At 39.1% G+C, this 19,265-nt stretch overlaps 1 protein-coding gene across 5 annotated transcripts in view; it reads left to right on the top strand.

Annotated features, from left to right (window-relative positions):
* LOC113051527 (E3 ubiquitin-protein ligase Arkadia-like) overlaps positions 1–19,265 on the top strand; it is a 37,788-nt gene that overhangs the window by 16,187 nt on the left and 2,336 nt on the right. Inside the window, exons 4-14 of one of the 5 annotated variants that reach the window (XM_026215359.1) lie at positions 8,016–8,173; positions 12,083–12,208; positions 12,298–12,644; positions 14,036–14,288; positions 15,444–15,813; positions 16,361–16,486; positions 16,886–17,003; positions 17,402–17,482; positions 18,034–18,129; positions 18,444–18,530; positions 19,037–19,140. In XM_026215359.1, coding sequence (XP_026071144.1) covers positions 8,016–8,173; positions 12,083–12,208; positions 12,298–12,644; positions 14,036–14,288; positions 15,444–15,813; positions 16,361–16,486; positions 16,886–17,003; positions 17,402–17,482; positions 18,034–18,129; positions 18,444–18,530; positions 19,037–19,140 — 1,866 coding nt within the window. Of the gene's footprint in view, positions 1–8,015; positions 8,174–11,989; positions 12,209–12,297; positions 12,645–14,035; positions 14,289–15,443; positions 15,814–16,360; positions 16,487–16,885; positions 17,004–17,401; positions 17,483–18,033; positions 18,130–18,443; positions 18,531–19,036; positions 19,141–19,265 lie in introns of all 5 variants that reach the window. The other 4 variants (XM_026215355.1, XM_026215354.1, XM_026215358.1 and 1 more) reach the window with 4 other exon arrangements.

The following is a 19,265-nucleotide window of genomic DNA, read 5'->3' as shown; positions in this document are numbered from 1 at the left end:
GTAATGTGTACATGTAATGTGTGACACGCATCTACAAAGCTAGTGGCCAAAAACACCCTTTCTTACAAAGATAATACTTGAAGTGCAGGATAAAACTCTTGCTGTCTGTTGACGTGCAATAAATATTGAAAGTTATGTACCTGTCTGTTCTACTCATTTCAACTGACTTGTGAAAACTGCAAAAAAAAAAAAAAAAAAAAAAGTACAAATTCTCTGACATGTAGCAACTTTTTTTTTTTTTTTTTTACAGTAACGCAAATAGTTACTTTCCCTGGTAACGAGTTACTTTTATTATAGAGTAATTCAGTAACTAACTCATTTACTTTTTGGAACAAGTAGTGAGTAACTATAACTAATTACTTTTTTAAAGTTACGTTCCCAACACTGGTTCTGTTGTTGTTGCTTTTTTAGATGTAATGTAATGCAAAGTATCAAATGAATAATCCATATAGAAAATGTTTTTATTTACATTGTTAAAAATATATTTGTATTTAATACTAGACATACCTTTTAATTTTAAATAGTATTACCACACATTATTATTTAGTTTATTATTTTAGTTTTATTTAACTAAATAAATAAACTGCAATAATATTATAACTCGTACTAATAATTTGTTTTATAATTATATTTAATGGGTCATGCTACATTTGCTAGCTAAATTTAATTTTAGTATTTAAAATGATTGACTTTAGTTTTAACGTTTTTTACTTTGTTTTTTTGCTTTATTGTTTTATTTAGACAATAGTGTAGAATTTTAATTTTGTCTATTTTTCATTTATTGTCTACTTATTCAACCTGTAAGTATTCAATCAGAATTGTAATATCAGAGCATCCCTAAATTGACCTATTATGACCTATTTGGAAAAGATTAAACTGATTTCATAGGGCCCTAGATATGAAACATGACTTAAGCTCTTCAATCTGTAGTGCAACAGGGTTTATTTGACTTCCTAGTATTCTTTTTTTTTTTTTTTTTTTTTTTTTTTTTCACCCATATAATCTCTCTTGGCCTTCCTCTTGTTCTGCTTTCCTTCTCACTCCTTCCTTCCTCTAGTCCAAATTCATACCTATGGTATCCGAGAACTGGATGTGTGTTATGTAGCGAGAGTGGTCTCATTTAATCTTTCCCATCTCCCCGAGGTGCCTGGGCATGCAGCAGAATGCTGAGAGTGTTTCTCTGCTGGAGGAGGGGCTCTGGGTTTCTAAGGTCAGCTGGATGAGCAATGACGCTCTTCCACACAAAGATCCTTTGTTTATAGTGCACATGGAGGAGACTGACGAGGAAAAGCATGAGTATAAGAAATTATATAGATCGATGGACTATCACTTCAGAGGAGGGGAGGTAAGATTTGATGGAATCCACAATATGCACAAGCAGCTGTGGCAGACATCTGGTTAGAGCAGCGTAGGAGACAAATCTGTATGTTTTGAGTAATACATTTTATCCGAAGACTGATTCAAATGATGTTGTCCTCTTGTCTGAAAGCGTTTCTGTACCACTGGAAAAGGGAGATGCTATATGGTGGTTGTATGGCTTGGCTGGTGAGCCGCTGAAGCGACTCAGTTTCACCCTTCCCCCATCTCACAACAGCACCCTGTCTTTAAATGCAGAAGCTTGCAAAACTCTTCCCACACACACAGGCATTTGACACATTTTGCATAGACTTCTGTTCTGTCATTTTGCTTAAAGAAATGGCTGGCTATTAAGGTAATCCAATGAAAAAATGTCAAGATTTCCTTTCAAAATCGGGACTGGGTCCCTCGTCTGACCCTTCTACTGGCTCCAGGAACAGGCTTGTGTTGATCCCGCTCACTGTAAACTTGTGTGAGACGTACAAGAAGAAGAATTCCAGTAATTTATTTGCTAACAAGGCACTGTGGACGAAGACCTAAAATTCCTTAAATTCCAAAATAATCCTACCTCCTCTCCCTCCCGGTTACCACCCTGTCAGTTCCTGTGTTTACAGAGCCCATCCCAACCAGACTCCAAATGCCACACTGGTGTAATTTACAAAATAATCCCAGGCCTGCTTGTGGCTAATTAGAGGCAGGTCTCAGGTGATTTCTCTGGATTTGCCTGTGATTCTGCCTTTTAAAGAGCAACGTCACGCACAGCCTCAGGTATTCCCCAGCACTCATGTCTGATTCGACACTCATAACATAAGCCCCTTTCACACTGCGATTCCAGCAAATACACGGGTAATGTGTCCCAGTAATTGTTCCCGGGTCGCTAGATTTTGCACTTTCACACTGCCAGTGATTACACGGAATATGTGCGTGCTTTCACACACAACCCTTAAAGGTCCCGTAACGAAACGTGACATCAGGGTGTGACGTGTAATGTATGAGTCGAAAACGTTAGGCACGTTATACTTTCACTGAAGCTGGTGAACAATCTCAGCATCAGTGCAGAAAGTGAGGAACTAACTGGTCTGTGCTTCATTAGTTTGCACATATTTTTTTGTCGCGAATGTTGATCTTCCTTCAAAACACATCGTTAAAGAGTCGCGCGATAACGTGCGTTAGTGTTGGGCGATATGGTCAATTTTCAAATCGTCATATTATCAGCCCGTGAGATCGACGATACACGATATTATCGTGCATGGGTGAGGTAAGAGAGAGACTATTTGTTCTCGTCATAACATAACTATTTAGTGTTTTAAACTGCGCAGGTGTGCAAGAGAGAGTCTATGGAGTCACCATTAATCGAAAAATAAACTTTCAAACATACTGATAAAACTAACATTACATACAAAAATACTGTATTTAAAACCGCTAGTTCATAGGCCTGTCGCGATAGTCGATAAATCAATTAATCGCATGATAAAAAAAAAAATGAGTTTGATAATTTTTCTGGCCACGATAATTTTAATTTACATGCTTGTTTGTTTTGAACCCTCTTGGCATTTACATGGTCTTTTGTGTGGGGAGGCGGCGCTTGTCAGTCACATGGTCTTTGTGTGGGAAGGCGGGAGTGCTTGAGGGGACTGCTGGGGAGAGAGAGAAGACGCTAGTTGTGTGTTGAATGAATACAACAAAAAAAAAAGAAAGATGGAATTGGTTTCAAAGCCAAACGCGACAGCTGCAGTGTGGGAGCACTTCGGATTCAAACAGAATGACCGTTGTGAACCACTTAACCTGAGCGAGCCGGTATGTCGCATTTGTTGTAAAACCGTAGCAACTAAAAGCAGTAACAAAACAAACATGCATATGCACCTAAAACACAATCATCCGTTGCAGTTTTCCCAGCTGAAAAAAAAAAACTACAACTACTCCGTCTTTTCGACAGTGCACAATCACTGGGGCATTTAGTCGACAAACAAAATACAAGCAGAACAGTCCAAAATGGTGTGACAGTGGTGTGACTACCGACAGTGTAGTTCGCTTAATTGCTAAAGAGATGCTGCCCTTTAGTATCGTCAAAAAGCCGGCATTTCGACGAATGCTGCAAACATTTGACACCCAGTATGAATTGCCTGGGAGAACATAAGTGTCACAAACGGCAATTCCACAACTGTACAACAACATAAAAGATGACATACTAAATGAGATCAAAGACATTCAATTTTTCTCTGCCACTACGGATATGTGGTTAAGTTCAAACATGACCCCCTATATGAGCTTGACTATACAATATATAACTGCGTTTAGAGACCAGATATGTCCCAGATAACCATACTTCTGACCCCCTCGGAGAAAACCTGAAGTCTGCTATAGCAGACTGGGGACTGGATGAGCACAAACTAGTTTGCATCACTACAGACAATGGTGCTAACATTGTTGCAGCAATAAGGGCTGAATCTTGGCTGGCCATGGCTCAATTGCTTTGGTCACAACCTCCATCTCACTGTGTCCCATGGTCTGGACAGCAACAAAGATCAGACAGCGCGTGCCATAGGACTCTGTAAATGTTTGGTCAATGCATTCAACCTGAGCTGGCTTAAGAAGAGAGACCAGAGGAAGGCACAGTGTGAGGCTAATCTCCCCCAACAACGTCTAATACTGGTAAGTGGTGTTTAATTCATTGATAGTTTAATTTGCAACACAGAATATAATTATTTTCTTAAATTTTATTTTATTACAATGCAAAAATAAAAAAATGATGGTATTAATTGGTCGAAATGTTTACTTTCGGTAAATGGTTAAATTGTCAATATGAGCATCCCTAACTGTCATATAAACATAATATAACATACAAACATACAAATTAATAATGATAAATAATGTACATGTAGTTATTTTATTTTATATATTATCTTTCACACAGGATGTTGTGAAAAGCCATAAGACGTGTCCTGGTTGAAGACAAAAAACACTGCCACCTCAACCCAACCTGGCAGGATGTTTCTGTATTGGAGTCCATCAACGCAGCAATGAAACCACTGGCTGACTTCACGGACATCCTCTCAGGAGAAAAATACGTCACGGTGTCCTCAGTTAATCCTGTGTTGGAACTGATTAAAAATGACCTTCTCTCTCCAGGCCCTGATGACACTTCACTGACAGCCAGTATTAAACAAAACATGTGCAGGGTACTGACTGAAAAATACAGGTCAGCTGCAATCCAAGTCTTCCTGAGAAAGGCCACCATCTTGGATCCAAGGTATCATGGCAGCATGGAGGAGGCAGGTGCATGGGATGATGTCAAACATCAGCTTGTGCAAGAGCTACTGGACTTAGGACCAGAAGAAAGTGGAGAAGGTACCAGTGGTGAGAGCTGCAGCAGAGCTGCTGGAGGAAACAAGGATGAACCTACTGCTGCCTCGCTCACCAAGAAGAAGAGGCTGAGTGACCTTCTTCAAAACAGAAGAGCTCGTCATCTCAGTTAGGCCCAGACTGCATTTCCAAAAAGAGTGCAGGCTGATGCAGAGCTGACCAAGTTCCTCCAGGAAGAAGCAATTGATGCATCTGGTGATCCCTTGATGCGGTGGCATGACAATCAAAGAAGATATCTTTAATGGCCAAGTTGGCCCAAAAATACATGTGCATTTGTGCAACAAGCACCAGCTCAGAGAGAATGTTTAGCACAACTGGCAACATTGCTATTCCTGAGAGATCCTGCCTTAAGCCACACAGAGTCAACATGTTAGTATTTCTTGCTCTGAATCTGCCATAAAATCTCTCTCTCTTTCTCGTCTGAGCCTAATGTTTAATATTTTATGAAGTGCAATTTTGTTTACATCCATTTTATTTGTTGTTTTTGGTGTTTATTCAAGTGATTTTTCTTTAACAGACTGAGAGTCCATTGCGTTTATTGTTTTTGGTTGTTTTGTTAATTTATTATGGATATTTAAAATGTTTTCAGTGTTAAATATTCTTTAGAAATAAAAGTTTACTGATCTTTGAAAAGGTGTACCTTCATTTTTATGCCATTATCATTATATAAGTTGAAACGACATTATATTAGTCTTAGAATGACAATATTATCGATTCTCAATTCCAGTCCTTGCGCCCCCCTGTTCAGCACATTTTGTATGTTTCTCTTATTCCTCCATGATTCCAGTTTGAAGCAAACATATAAGTTCCATTCAAAGTGCATTGAAGTTTGCGAGACGTGAATTTAAATTGTATTTATTTACAGATGTATATGTTGTCACATTTGTCCGTGTGTGAAGACGTTGTGCAGCGCAAATCCGTGAAAGAATATTCCGAAGTGAAGTAAAATTCAACAGATTTCCCCTGCTCGGGGAGTAGGGAGCAATGAACACTGTGTAGAGACCATGCCAATCTGAACAGTTCATACACGGAGCTCAATTCTAACAAGCTGATTATCTGAATCAGGTGTGTTAACAGAGAGACATGCAAAATATACAGAGCAGGAGGGCACGAGTACTGGAATTGAGAACCACTGATTTAAGATAAGAGTTCTACTCCTAGGAGTCCTTCCATTGTTAGGATTGTTTGCTTCTGTATGTTTCAGTTTTAAGATTATAACTTCCCCTTCCCCCTCCCCCAATTATGTATTATTTTAATTTTATGGATTTTTTAATGCATGCAATTTGGATGTACTTTTGTTGATCCTAGGGGTAAATTAAAGAAGCAGGAATTGTGCATTGAGTGTTTATAATGACATAGAATTAGTAATTTGTTTCTTCTGTTTTTATTCGTCCTCTGAGTACAGATGTTCTGAAGGACGCCTTAGGAGGTATTCTGAAATAGACAGTCCTATGCGCTCTGAAAACTGATGCTTAGAGCACAACGTTCAATCTGATCTGCTCCCTTAAATGTTTATAAATCTAGTTTAGTATTCTGTTGTACACACAGATTGTGACGTGACTAGTTATGTCAGAACATCAATAGACTTACACACGATGAAACCAACAAAACATCAGAAAAGGTGTTGGCACGCTGAAGGATATTGTGGTAATGAGCCGAAATCTATGTGTCTGAACTGATTGTACTTAAACTGCCTTTACCTGATATAAAGAACACTATTTATAAAGTGTTTACATGACCTATATATCATTGATTTATTAAGCATAATGGGTGTTGTTAAGATGTGCATGCAAACACACTCACTGAGAAGTTCACAAGGAAACTGATTGTTCTGGAGTCACTCCCCTGGTCTCCAGAGAATCCCTCACCCCTCCAAGCCTGTTGGTAATCATTTTGTTTTGATGTTTTAATGATGCAATCTGTGGTTAACGGGCTCACCAGTGTTGGGTTGGGACGCAGGGGGCTTCCCTGCTCTCCAGACACAGGGGCTTGGGGCCACCTAAATCCCAGCCTGGAGAACACTATTCCCAGACACATTCTGCTTTACGGCAGCCGGGGCCACTGTGCCCTTCCTATGGAATCAAATCCTCAGAGGGCTAGAATTCCTAGAGTGATTCCAGAATTCCAGAATTATTTATTTGGGATTTTGGAAAACTGCCATGTTATTTAAACTCTCCAGACAAAACTAAATTCTGCAATAGTGTTGTCATAAGTACTGGCATTTCGATACCAAGCCAGTACTTAAATTGTATAAATGTAATGATACCAGCCTTTCCACAGTACTGGTAGTACAGAATACCGACCTGCTGACAGGCGGCTGCTTTCAAATGCTCCCAAATTTCTGTGAGTGTCTGGAGAGCGTCAAAGGTTTCAGTTCACAATGTGTTTTTGGAGCGCTGAATTTTGTAGCAAATCACAGATCTATTTGTTGAATGTGTGAACGCAATGACCAATCAGAGGCGTGTAAGTCAGAATTGCCAGTCAAATAAGCGTTCATGTTCACGGTTTCTTAATTTTTTCCTAACACAGGTCTGCCTCTGCAGCACATTTGCTCTGTCCTCGATTGACCACTTTTACCAGTCATTACTAGGGATACACAATGCTATCGGGATGTTATCAAAATAGACTGATAAAGATTTAAAATGTAAACATCAGCGTTCATCGTTTAATCTGCATTTAATCTGAGAAATTACGTACACTATGAGACGTCGGCTGTGTGATAACATAAATTATTATTAGCGTATACAGCAGGATCAGCGACAGCCACGAACGCCTCACCTGGGTCCTAATGCCTGTCCGTTAAGGCCTTCTGTTTATCTAGGGGTTGCTGTTATGCTGGCAAATCAATGCCAAAAAGAACCGAGTGCACCAGATATGCAGTAGCCTGCGAGCTCTTTTTAAACACTTGCGTGCACATCACATCACCACATCACCTTAGCTATGCATATTACTAATCAAAAATTACGTTATTTTCAAAGCTTTCAATTAACTCTCATTAAAAAAAATAATAATAATGTTTATTAGTTCTAACAAATAAATTTTTGCTCAAAATTAATCCAAATTAAATATATTTATTTATAGTTTCTGCACAGGAGAGAATTGGTCTTTCAAAACAAAAGGAAATATATATCTGTATCCGCATCGGCTGTGGCCAAAATGATAAAAAAAAATATTGGCTTATCAGAAATTTGGCAAAAATCTATATCGTGCGTCCCCAGTCATTACCACGTCCGATCATTTGATTAATTTAGTTTTCCAGTTATGTTAATGTAGGCTGTCATCTGTGTGTTGTGCAGGCTGCGCTCTGTGGGAAGCCATGGCAGGATGCACTGGGGTCCCAGCTGTTCCCAGAGCCGAGCTCAGGAGGGACGTGGCCGGCATCGCCTGTCTACCGTCATCCAGCCACTCAGACAGAGTGCTGGAGAGGTGGTGGACCTCACCGTGGACGAGGACGGTGAGGAGACCTTTGCTATTCTTTACACATAGGGATGTACACATGACTTAAGTGAAGAATATCGATATAGTGGCCACTAATTAAACTGGTTCCCATGGCTTATTAATGGGTGGCCATGTTTGGTTTATTAGTTCACTGTTTTAAGTAACTTGTGGCCACATTTTACTAATTTGTTCCTTAATTTAAGGTAAATCATTTTAATTTGTTCTCTTATTTTAATCGAGGTATTTAATGGTCAGTAATTGTGGGCACAGTAGCATTTTTTATGTGCAGCAGGTTCGGGGCTCTGTATGGATCCCTCAATATTACCGTTCTGGCCCATGTAAGCCAATAATTGTAACGTTATGCAAGATATAAAATTTTATACTAATTTCCTGAAATAATAAAACTAAGTTAAAAACTAAATTCAGTGTGAATTCAAGCGAATTTAGGGATCACAACATCATTTTCAGTATGAAAAATGCTGAAAAATAAGCTTAAGATAACATTTAACAGTGATATACAATTCTTAGTGTTTTTTAAGATTAACTTTACCTTTGCCATCATTTAATACTTAAATGTAAAAAGTAGTGGACATGAGCATGAACAATTAATTATCCAACGTAAACGTTTACCAGTAACTTAAAAAACCAGCAACAAACTAACTAATAATGGCAGAAAACCAATATAGTACCAAGGCATTCCACATCCCTATTTATTCTCCTATATTATCCTTTGTGTCTTCTCTGTATCAGTTTGTGCTACTTCTATTATTATCATGTTAAGTTTAAAATCTTTAGATGTAGAGAAGCAGGAGTGTATGAATCCATGTGTTTTTCATGATCACTGGCTTCAGGACTGAAAACCTATATCCATCCAGTGTAGCAGCCCAACTAAAGGGAGTCGAAGGGAGAAAGCAACAGGAACTCGACAGGAATTTAATATCCCCTCGTTTCAGAATATGAAAAGGCCTTTTGAATATTGTTCCAGTCGTGACTTCTTCTCATGCTTAACTCAAGTGCTCCATATACATGAGTAGCCACAACTTTAAAAACAACAGAAAAGCGTTGCATAACCATAACTAAAAACAATCTGCTGTCCATATTTTCTGAGCCGTGAGAAATCAAGGGAGAGATAATTTTGTGTGTCGGCCATTATTTGAAATCTAACAGGTTTGAGGAGTTATTTGATGAGCGTCTCCCTGACTCTGTGCTGTAATGATGGTCTTCAGGTCTGGAATATAAAGGAGGGAATGAGAGTTAGATCACCCAGTTTAACACTGCGTGGGTTTGGGAAATATTAGATGTCACATCTAATCTACTCCTCTTTCACTGTGAGCGGTCCTCCCTCTCTGTCTCTGAGCTGTATCTCTGTGTGGGAGGGGGACGAGGAATGAATCTGGTTGATTCGGTTAGTGGCGTTCAGTGCTGTGGACTGCAGCTCGACTGTGTGTTCAGGCCCCGTTAATAATGATTAATCTGTATCGTTTCAGCATGCACAGCAGCATAAATAGCCTTCACATCTGTACAGCATTCTCTCACATCCACAGACTGATAGAGAACAAGAGCATCCCTTTTATTGTGTGTATTGAGTTTAATTATGATTTCATTTGCAATCAGCCACTGGCACCAAAGATTCAGAGAGAACCATTGCTTGAACTGGCCGGTTTGCTACCTCCCATTAAAAAAGATGGTAGCATAATTTGATAGCGAAAAGTGCTACCTATTAGATTTTGCTTTCAGGATGATATTAATAAGGTGTGAGACTTTATTAACATGTACACTGAGTAAAAGCGTCAGGGTCTGGGTGATTATATGATGCCTTATATGATTAGAAAGGACACTATAGAAATCACTAACCATGTCGACCAGTCACATAAATGAATGCAAGCGGAGTGTGTGAGGTGCAAGAGCACGTCAGAGGAAGTACGTAGTAGAATAATAATTATTGATTACTAATTTGAATATGTACTTCATAACAAAAATAATATCTTTAAATGAAAAGAAACATGCTTTCGTGATCACATTATTTTAAACTAGTAAACTCCAAGGAACCAGTAAACGAATTAAATCAGTAAGTTCAAATCAGCACTAATGCAGAGAAAACACGGCCGATTTCACCAGCGATTGCGGAGAGAATAGTGACTACATCCAGGTGTCAGTAAAAATTATTAATTTCAGCATGTATTTGGTTTAAAAGCAAAAGTGTTTTATAATGAACGCTGATTATGTGGTGGTCAGAGATTTAACGATTCTGAATGGATCCGTATAGTCGTAAAAGGCAGGCGATTTAGTGGTCTTTGGCATCTCCTTGTGGTGCTGTTTGGTATCGCAACTTCACTTGTTTATTTGTATTGAAAACTTTTACTGTAATTATTGATTAATTGTGGAACTATGCATACATTGTAAATTAATAAAGTACTTATTTAATATAAATAAATATATAAATAGGGGGTGGGAGAGTTGGGTCGAGTACGGGCACTTCTGTTTTTTCCACTTCAAGCTCTGGAAAACTACTATAGAAACCAATTAAACTGCCAATCTGGAGAAGGAAATACAGTCTGTGAAGTGTTATCTCATTAATCTGATGTGCTCCCAAATCTCAAGGTTTGTCAAAGGAGAACTCATTTACATTGTTTTGTTTGATTTACTGTCATAAAGTCTCTTTGTTTGTGTTTGGAGTCTATAGCTGGTGGGGAGGTAAAAGAGAAGGCTGAGGTATGATTGCATTTGCATTTCTTTTGACGGAGTGAGAAATTGATTTGCTAGGAAATAGCAGATGGATTACTCACAATGGAATGTTAATGAGTAGCTATCCTCATGGGCCACTTGGTGAATGAAGTCTGTGTGTGAAAATGCACATGAACAATCACACTGATGTTCTAGAGCTGGAGAAGACCATCTGTTGCCAGTTAAGAAGAGCCTTATAGTTAATATTTAAGGTGTATTCATTGACTGCTGCATTTGAGAAGCAGTCAAAAGTGTGGATGCACTGATGGTTAAATTCTGGCTGATATCAGTTAATTTTCTTTAATAATTAAAAATGAGTCCCACTGGAAAAAAAAAAGAAAACATTTGAAATCAGTCATTTTAAATACTACAAGAGAGTTTTATTATTAACATTATAATGTACAGTATGAAAGAAATTAATACTTCTATTCAGCAAGAACACATTACATTTATCAAATCTGAGAGTAAAGTGTAATGTTACAGAAACAAATTATATTTCATAGATAATGCTTACAAATACATTTTGTTTTTTACAGAAATATTAAGCAAAACAAACTATTTCCAGCATTAATAATGATGTTTAACCCAATCAGCGTATTATAATTATTTCTTCATATTAGAAGGATCATGTGACACTGAAGACTGAGGTTATGGCTGCTGATAATTCAGCTTTGCAATCACGTGAATAAATTACATTTGAAAATAAAATAAAATAGAAAACAGTTATTTGAAATTCGAATAATATTTCACAATAATGCTGTTTTTTGATCAAAAAGTGCAGCCTCAGTGAGCATAAGAGATGTGTTTCGGAAACATTTAAAAAACCTTACTGACCCTAAAATGTAAATGGTAGTGTAGATTTTTAGATTTGATCAATTAAATTTAACAGTATTATTAAATTGATTTAATCACATGGTGGCAAGGCTAATCTAAATGTAAAACTAGCGGAAAATAATATGCACAATTAAAAATCAAGTATTGACCAACACTGATAAAAATAAACATTCTGATATCGGCAAATAACCAATATAAATTGTTCATGGCTAGTCAGAAAGGTTTATCTTTTCTGTTTGTGTGTTTGTCTTTGTATATGCTGATCCATCTTCAGATCTCTCAGTCGTGCCAACCACTTCTGACAGCACACACCCACAGCTGGTCAGTTCTTCTTCCTCTTCCTCATCCCATAATGCCTGTACCTCAGAATCGCCACGGGAGGGTCCTGGTCCCTCCAGTAGCTGCTCAGCGGCCGCCCCCGATAGCACACTGGCTGCTCAGAGCCACGGTGAAGTGCCAGGACCTAGCATCACCAACACCACTGCCACTGAAGGTAAAGAGACACTGCTATCCAATAACTGACAGTGACATCGATTGATGTGATGAATAGTTTTTAATTATATGTCTTTATCCCCCAATCAGATGAGCGCAGAAGAAGCTTGTCTAGTGAGAATGGAGGTGTGGCGATGCCCAGGTTACCTTCTTGTTGCCCCCAGCACTCTCCTTGCAGCGGTCCGTCTTCAGGGCACCTCTCCATAGGCCACACCCACTCAGGGTGCATGCAGAGTGGGACGACACCGCAGTCTGGACCCCAGCATTCTGGCTCCCAGCACTCCCATGGTCACTCGCACCACTTCCACCATCACCACCACACCACCCCGGTCCCTCCTTCCTTAACCTTCCCAGAGTCCAGCTGCCCTCTGGAGAGGCCCACTGCCATGCCTGCGCCCTGTGGAGGGGTGAGCAGCAGCAACCAGTACCACGACCAGGTACCTAAATAATTGCTTGACCGCTTCTTGAGAACCTTGGATTGTGGTTGTGTCGGAAAAGGCGAGGATATCTTTTTGCTAAATGAATTGAGGAGAAAAAAAATCTAAATATATATGAGACTGGTCAAAGTATAATGTCCGTATTGTTGACAGCACCATCTTTTTTTCATTTCACACATGGTTTGTATTGTAACAGCATATGCATTTGTTTGGAATTAGTTAAGATTCTGGCTTCTTGAAATACTAAATCACCCTTCGTGTTTTGATGATGACGAGGAAAATCCAAAGCACCTTTATGAACAAAGTATTTTTCTAGAACTGAGCTTTTCCGTCGGGATTTAGTTTGAGGCCATCCTCTCAGTGTTGTTGAATAATTCACACTGAACTAATTGCCTTGGCTGCTGCTGTGCATGTTGTGCATGAGTTTGTGTGTCAAAACAAAAGAGAATGTTGTGTTTGAAAATTTTTTGGCCACGAATGTCATGAGACTTTGTCCCAATGCATGCTGGGCTTTCAGGGCATTTACCATGAAAGCAGAGTTGTTTCTGTGTGGAATGCATTTGGCAAATGTCTCTGGCCTTTGATGATGGGGCAATGAGCAGGAAGTGCCGTTAGCTAATCATCAGATATGCGCCGCAGACAGGAGGTGCAGAGCGAAGCGAGGTGCTGTCAGGCATGTTTTATACATCAGAGTGTGTAGAGGATTAGACTTGGACTGAATGCCCTCGTTTCGAGAGGCATTTAATACTGTTTTGGTTGTTATCAATATCATTTCTTTGGCTAGTTAATTAATTAATTATTATTTTTATTTTTTATATATATGGACCTGATATGTGCCTTTATTGAAGAGTGTTGAAGATATTATTTTACGAGATATACAGCTCTAACCCCATTAAACTCCAGGCAGCTGACTAAAAGAAGACTGCTGTGAGTACAAGCAAATCAGCTGCAAGATAAGAGACACGTGTGGGATCTGCTGTAGATTTAACTTTCATCATTTCAGTGTTGTCAACGTTATGAGAAGCAACAGGAGCAAAATAGCATTCTCACGTGACAAACTGACAACTGCTTGAATCATCCTCGACTACATACAACTACGAGCAGTCGCCAGTGCATCATGTTTTCCTGTGGGAAGACTTGATGTAAACAGTAAAAATATAAATAACTTAATATATTGTAAAATAATAATAAATATTATTGATGATGATGATGATAATATTTTGTTATATAATAAAATGCCCTAGCAACCCCGAAGCAACACTCTGACACCCATCTTCAAAGTCAGTTCATCAGCCATATGCTAATGGAACAGATGTCTTTGTTCAAATACATCACATTTGCAGCTAGATTAACTGCTGGTTTCTGTCTTCCTGCTTCTCTCTCTGTCTCAGCAGACTCTCCCGGTGGATCTCAGTAGCAGTGCAGTGCGTAGCAGTGGATCCAGCAGTACAGGGTTTCACGGCACATCAGCCTTCGATCCCTGCTGTCCAGGCTCCGCCTCCCGGCCTCCTGCTTACGTTTCCCAGGCTGCACCTGGACCCAGCCAGCAGACCGTGGCAGACTCCTTCAGCTCAGCCATAGTGGCCCAGCCTCAGCCCCAGCCTCCTCAGCTCTCTTCCTGCAGGCACTACATGCATCCTTCCTGTACGCACTTTTACCTTAATATTTTAATACTATTAATCCAAAACTAGTTTATTTAGGGGTGGAATGGTCCTGGTTTAAAAAATAAAATGCTTTGTACTGTTATATATAACAGTGCATCTTAAAACAAAAATGTGATTTTCCCATTATGGATTTTATTTCTTTAATTGGAAAGTCACAACAGAATATTTAAATATAAATATAAATCTTCACATTTCACAAAATATTGTTTTAATAAATTGTCTGTGTGACACATTTTTCTAAATCATATGGCTTAATTCATTTAAAAGTTAGGTAATTTTACCTGAAAAATAAAAATGACAGTAATCGGATAAATAAAGGCCAGTCACGTTAAAATAATGGTTGTTGTATTGACTTCAACTGATCAATATACCAATTGACTAATATGAAATAATTATTTACAGAATGAAATCGAGACCACAGAACAATGATATAACTTACATGTATGTAGCCTTGGGAAATATGAGCCATTACACTTCAAATTTATTAGATATTCGAAGAAGCAAGCAATGAAATAGAATTAGATTTATTGTGTGTGAGTGAGAGTGTGAAGATGCTGAGATGTTGGCGTCTGTGTTTTATGGTAATTAGATGAAACACCTGATGTTTAATGTGTTAAGTGCTGCAGGTAGTGTGCCCAGCAGTCCCACTTAATTGCAGATTGTGCTCACAATAGCGTTGTGTGGAATATAAATGAGCATAGCTGGTCTCCCTTGTGGGCCTGAATTTAGTGGAGTAATTGCCACTCACAGCTCACTCAAGCACCTGTTTGCACATTCTCCCGTTTTCTCTCGCTATATTTATCTTCTGTATCTCGCGGCCATTCTTTATCTTTGTTTTCCCTTTACTTTCTTTCTCATTCCCTTCTGTATGTCAAATCCTTAGCAAACAGTACAACTCATCTACTCCAGGATAATAACTCTTACCTGGGCAATATCCAGACCATCCTGCAGCCCTGATGGGGTTTCCATTAAAGTCTTTCCATCTTCCCAATAATAAGCCAACATGAACATAGTCAGTTGTTTTTAATGCAGTTTTTGACTTTCTTGAAAAAATTTTATCATTCAGAAATAAAAGAACAGGAAAAGGAGATGCATTTCTTACATTTATACTAACCTTTCTGCTTTTCTCCTCCAGACGGCCCTCTTCCACGCCCCTTGCACCACCAGTCCTCCTCTTCCTGTCCTCACTCCCACAGCAATGCCCCTCCCCCTCAACAGCCTCCTCCACAGGGGGACTATGTCATCCCTCACCCCGTCCTCCCCTTCCACACCCCACTGCCTTCTCACGGCCCGGGCCACTCGGTGCCCCCAGCTCTTCCACCCTCCCTGCCTTCCCATCATCTCCCAGGCTCCAGTGCCCCTCTGCCGCAGCATCTTCCCCCTGAACACCAGGCGCTACAACACCACCTGCCCGTTCTTGGCCCAAACCCTGTACAGAGGCTCCACCAGCATGACATATTGCAGAGGATGGAGGTTCAGAGACGCAGAATGATGCAGCACCCGACGTGAGTTGCTGTGATATTTGTGTGCAAGTCTCTTTTTCTCACCCAATATATTTCTGAATATGTAATTGTTCAGAAATAAAATAAGACCAGTAGTATTGTGAAATGATTGCATTTTAAAATAACTATTTTATTTTGTAATGTACTTTTGTATGTAATTATATATTATGCCTGTGATGGCAAAGCTGAAAGGTATTGTTCACCCAAAAATGAATATTCTGTCATTAATAACTCACCCTGATGTCGTTTCAACCCCGCAAGACCTTCGTTCATCTTCAAAACACAAATTAACATTTCAGTTGTGTTGCTGTCTATGGGAGGGTCTGAAAGCTCTCAGATTCCATTAAAAATATCTTAATTTGTGTTCTGAAGATGAACGAAGCTTTTACGGGGTTAAAACGACATCAAGGTGAGAAATTAATGACAGAATTTTCATTTTTGGGTGAAGTAACCCTTGAAGCCTTATGCAGTAGGAAGGACTCTTTCATTAAGGTGTTTTGTGTTCGTGTAAATTTTTTTTCTGTTATAACGTTTATTCCTCTTCCTTAAGGCGAGCACATGAGAGACCCCCACCGCATCCCCATCGAATGCACCCTAACTACGGTCACGGACATCACATTCACGTCCCTCAAACTATGTCATCGCATCCTCGGCAGGCTGACCAGAGGACCACATGGTAGAGTACATGAAATATTTCAGATAGTTTGAACACCGCCAACACAGAAGTCACTGGTTCCCTCATGAATTTACAGTGAATTTTTTACAATATCACTTTTGGATTTAGAATTAAAATATGGTCTGCAGTTAATGTTGCTTGAAGAGTCTTAACATTTAGTGAATTACTTCAGAAGTTCTTTTAAAAATGTAAGTTGCTCATAATGTTGCTAACCAAGGATGTTACATGTTGGTTCTTTATCAGCAACTTATGTTTTAAATGAAAGTGACGTGATTTGATGATGTGTGGCCAGGTATGGTGTCCCAACTATATTATATCAGGATCTGTTAGTCATGATGTTGGTGTTTCAAGCAACATTATATTGTAAGCTGTTGTTTAACATGCTGGTTGCTGTTTTAGGGAGCTGGGCATCGAGGCTGGTGTTACTGTAGCTCCCTACCCTTCAGGACACCTGTCCCCGCATCTGCCACACTATCACCCTCCACCCAGACTGCACCATTTCCCCTTCCAGCTGATGGTGAGTCCATACTCTTCATCAACTGAAATATATGCATACATTAGCATGAATAAAAAAGCTGATTTGCTCTCAGGTATGGCACAGATTAATGGTGGCTTGTATCCATAGCATCTGTTATTTCAGGGTGATTTGTATTGGGTGCATGAATAATGCATTGCAAGTTATAATGGAAGCTCATTAGACATTTGAAGTGTGAAATTTGAATTTGATATATTTCATAAGTCTAAAATCACATGGAGTGACATGCGTGCACATACGTGTGAATAATTTCTAATGCCCCTCATAAACATTGGTCCCAAATTACGGGAGTTCTTTGATTAAAACAGATGCGCTCTCATTTCTTTCCATTTCTCTCCTGAGTGGTGCTGTCACTAATTTTATGTCTCTGTTTTCTTCAGCACACTGGCTCAATGCCTGAGGTGACATATCCACATATTCGCTACATCTCCTCCAGAATGACCTTTGGCCGCACATATGAGGTAAGAACTGGAATGTGGACCAAAATCATCAGTGGTCTAAAGTTGATTTCCTGAAGAATGCATGACAAATATAAAGTATGCAATATATATTTCGAATAGATTAACTATTTTAATATTACTAGAAGCTGTTAAAAGGGTATTAATAATAAAGTAATTAATAATTTTTGAGTGCATGTGTGTGCTGTAACTTTCAGAAATCCCCCCTTTGCATGTAAAAAGCTCAGATCTGCTCACTAACAAGCTGAGTTTATTGTCTCCAGTTTCATTTTAAACTCCCCCCATCCTTCAATAACAGCCTCTTTGTAAAGCCTGCATTTCATTGTGATGGATTCATAAAACAATACACTACACATACTGTTCAAAAGAAAAAGAAAACAAACTTCCAACTGTGGGATTCTTCAGATTGATATACAGACCATCAGCGGCTCAGACTCTTCTATTAATGGGGATTAGTTCTTGTTAGTCCTTCTGGTTTTGTGTTATTTTTACCAAGAATTCCTCATGACCTGACCTGTTTATAAGCACTTTTAACCAGTAGTGTGTTTTAACAGGATCTGCTGCATTTAGAAGAGCGACTGGGGACTGTGAACCGAGGGGCCTCTCAGGGAACCATAGAGAGGTGCACCTATCCACACAAATACAAAAAGGTGAGAACACATTCACTTCCAAACATCATAAAGTCCAGTTTGGTGATATTGAAGAGGCAGTCTACAACAGGGCTTCCTGTTACACACACACACACACACACACACACACAAACGTAACCAGGAGCCATAATAATCAGCTCTTTTGTGTCATAAGATACATCAGAAATCCTTACCCAGTCTTTTAATTTTCAAAAAGCTGCATAGTGTAGACATTTGAAATGTCACTGTTATGTAGCAAAAGGATCCATGCCGATGACAGAATGCATTAAATTTCTGAATAACAGTAATCTAAAACCCTGCCCCCCCTAATACAGAAGGTGGAGGAGAGAGACACTGAGGAACAGTTAGCACCTGAAGCATGGGCATCTGTTGGGAAAAATATGCACTCAACCTCAAACTCGGTGAGAAAAAATGTGAACAACTAGTTTGAGAAAACATGTTTTAGCTCCCATATTGTGTAGATGTTAACAGGGGCAGGAATAGTCAACAATGGCCTAGTCAATCTAGTTGAGGAGCACACTGACAACGTGTGTGTCTGTGTTTTTCTTTTGTGTGTGTTTTTTATTTTATTATTAAAAATATACAATGTGCAATGTCTTGAGGTTTAGGTTTTGCTGCTGCTTGGCATTTTGTGTAAATGATCAGCATGCTGTTTATCCCAAAAATAGACTGCTGCTGTATGTTTATGTAACATGCTATGCTGCTCTCGTGTGGTTGTTTTTGTATTGGCAGCATCAACCACATCGCTTATTAAATATACCAAATGAAAAACATTCATATAAACTATATATCTGGGGAAAAGAAGAGACAAAGCTATTGCCTGTTCTAGTGTTGCTCACCAGGTTATGAGAATTTAGGTGCAGTGATTCTATTCATAATGGCTGTTACACTTCTTTCTCGTGCACAGAGAAAGCTGCATGGTAAGCAAGAGGAAGAGGAGTGTGCGGAGGAAGACACAGAGGAGAAATGCACCATTTGTCTGTCTATACTGGAGGAAGGGGAGGATGTCAGGTAAACACATACAATACTAGGGATTTAAGATTGTAGTGATTATTTTAGATTTTTCAGAATCAGTATTACCGTATTTTTCGGACTATAAGTCGCACCTGAGTATAAGTCGCATCAGTCCAAAAATA

The sequence above is a fragment of the Carassius auratus genome, chromosome 32 (genome assembly GCF_003368295.1).
Source record: "Carassius auratus strain Wakin chromosome 32, ASM336829v1, whole genome shotgun sequence".
NCBI classification, from domain to species: Eukaryota; Metazoa; Chordata; class Actinopteri; order Cypriniformes; family Cyprinidae; genus Carassius; species Carassius auratus.
The sequence above is the reverse complement of the archived record's forward strand: the minus strand, read 5'-3'. Positions and strand labels throughout refer to the sequence as shown.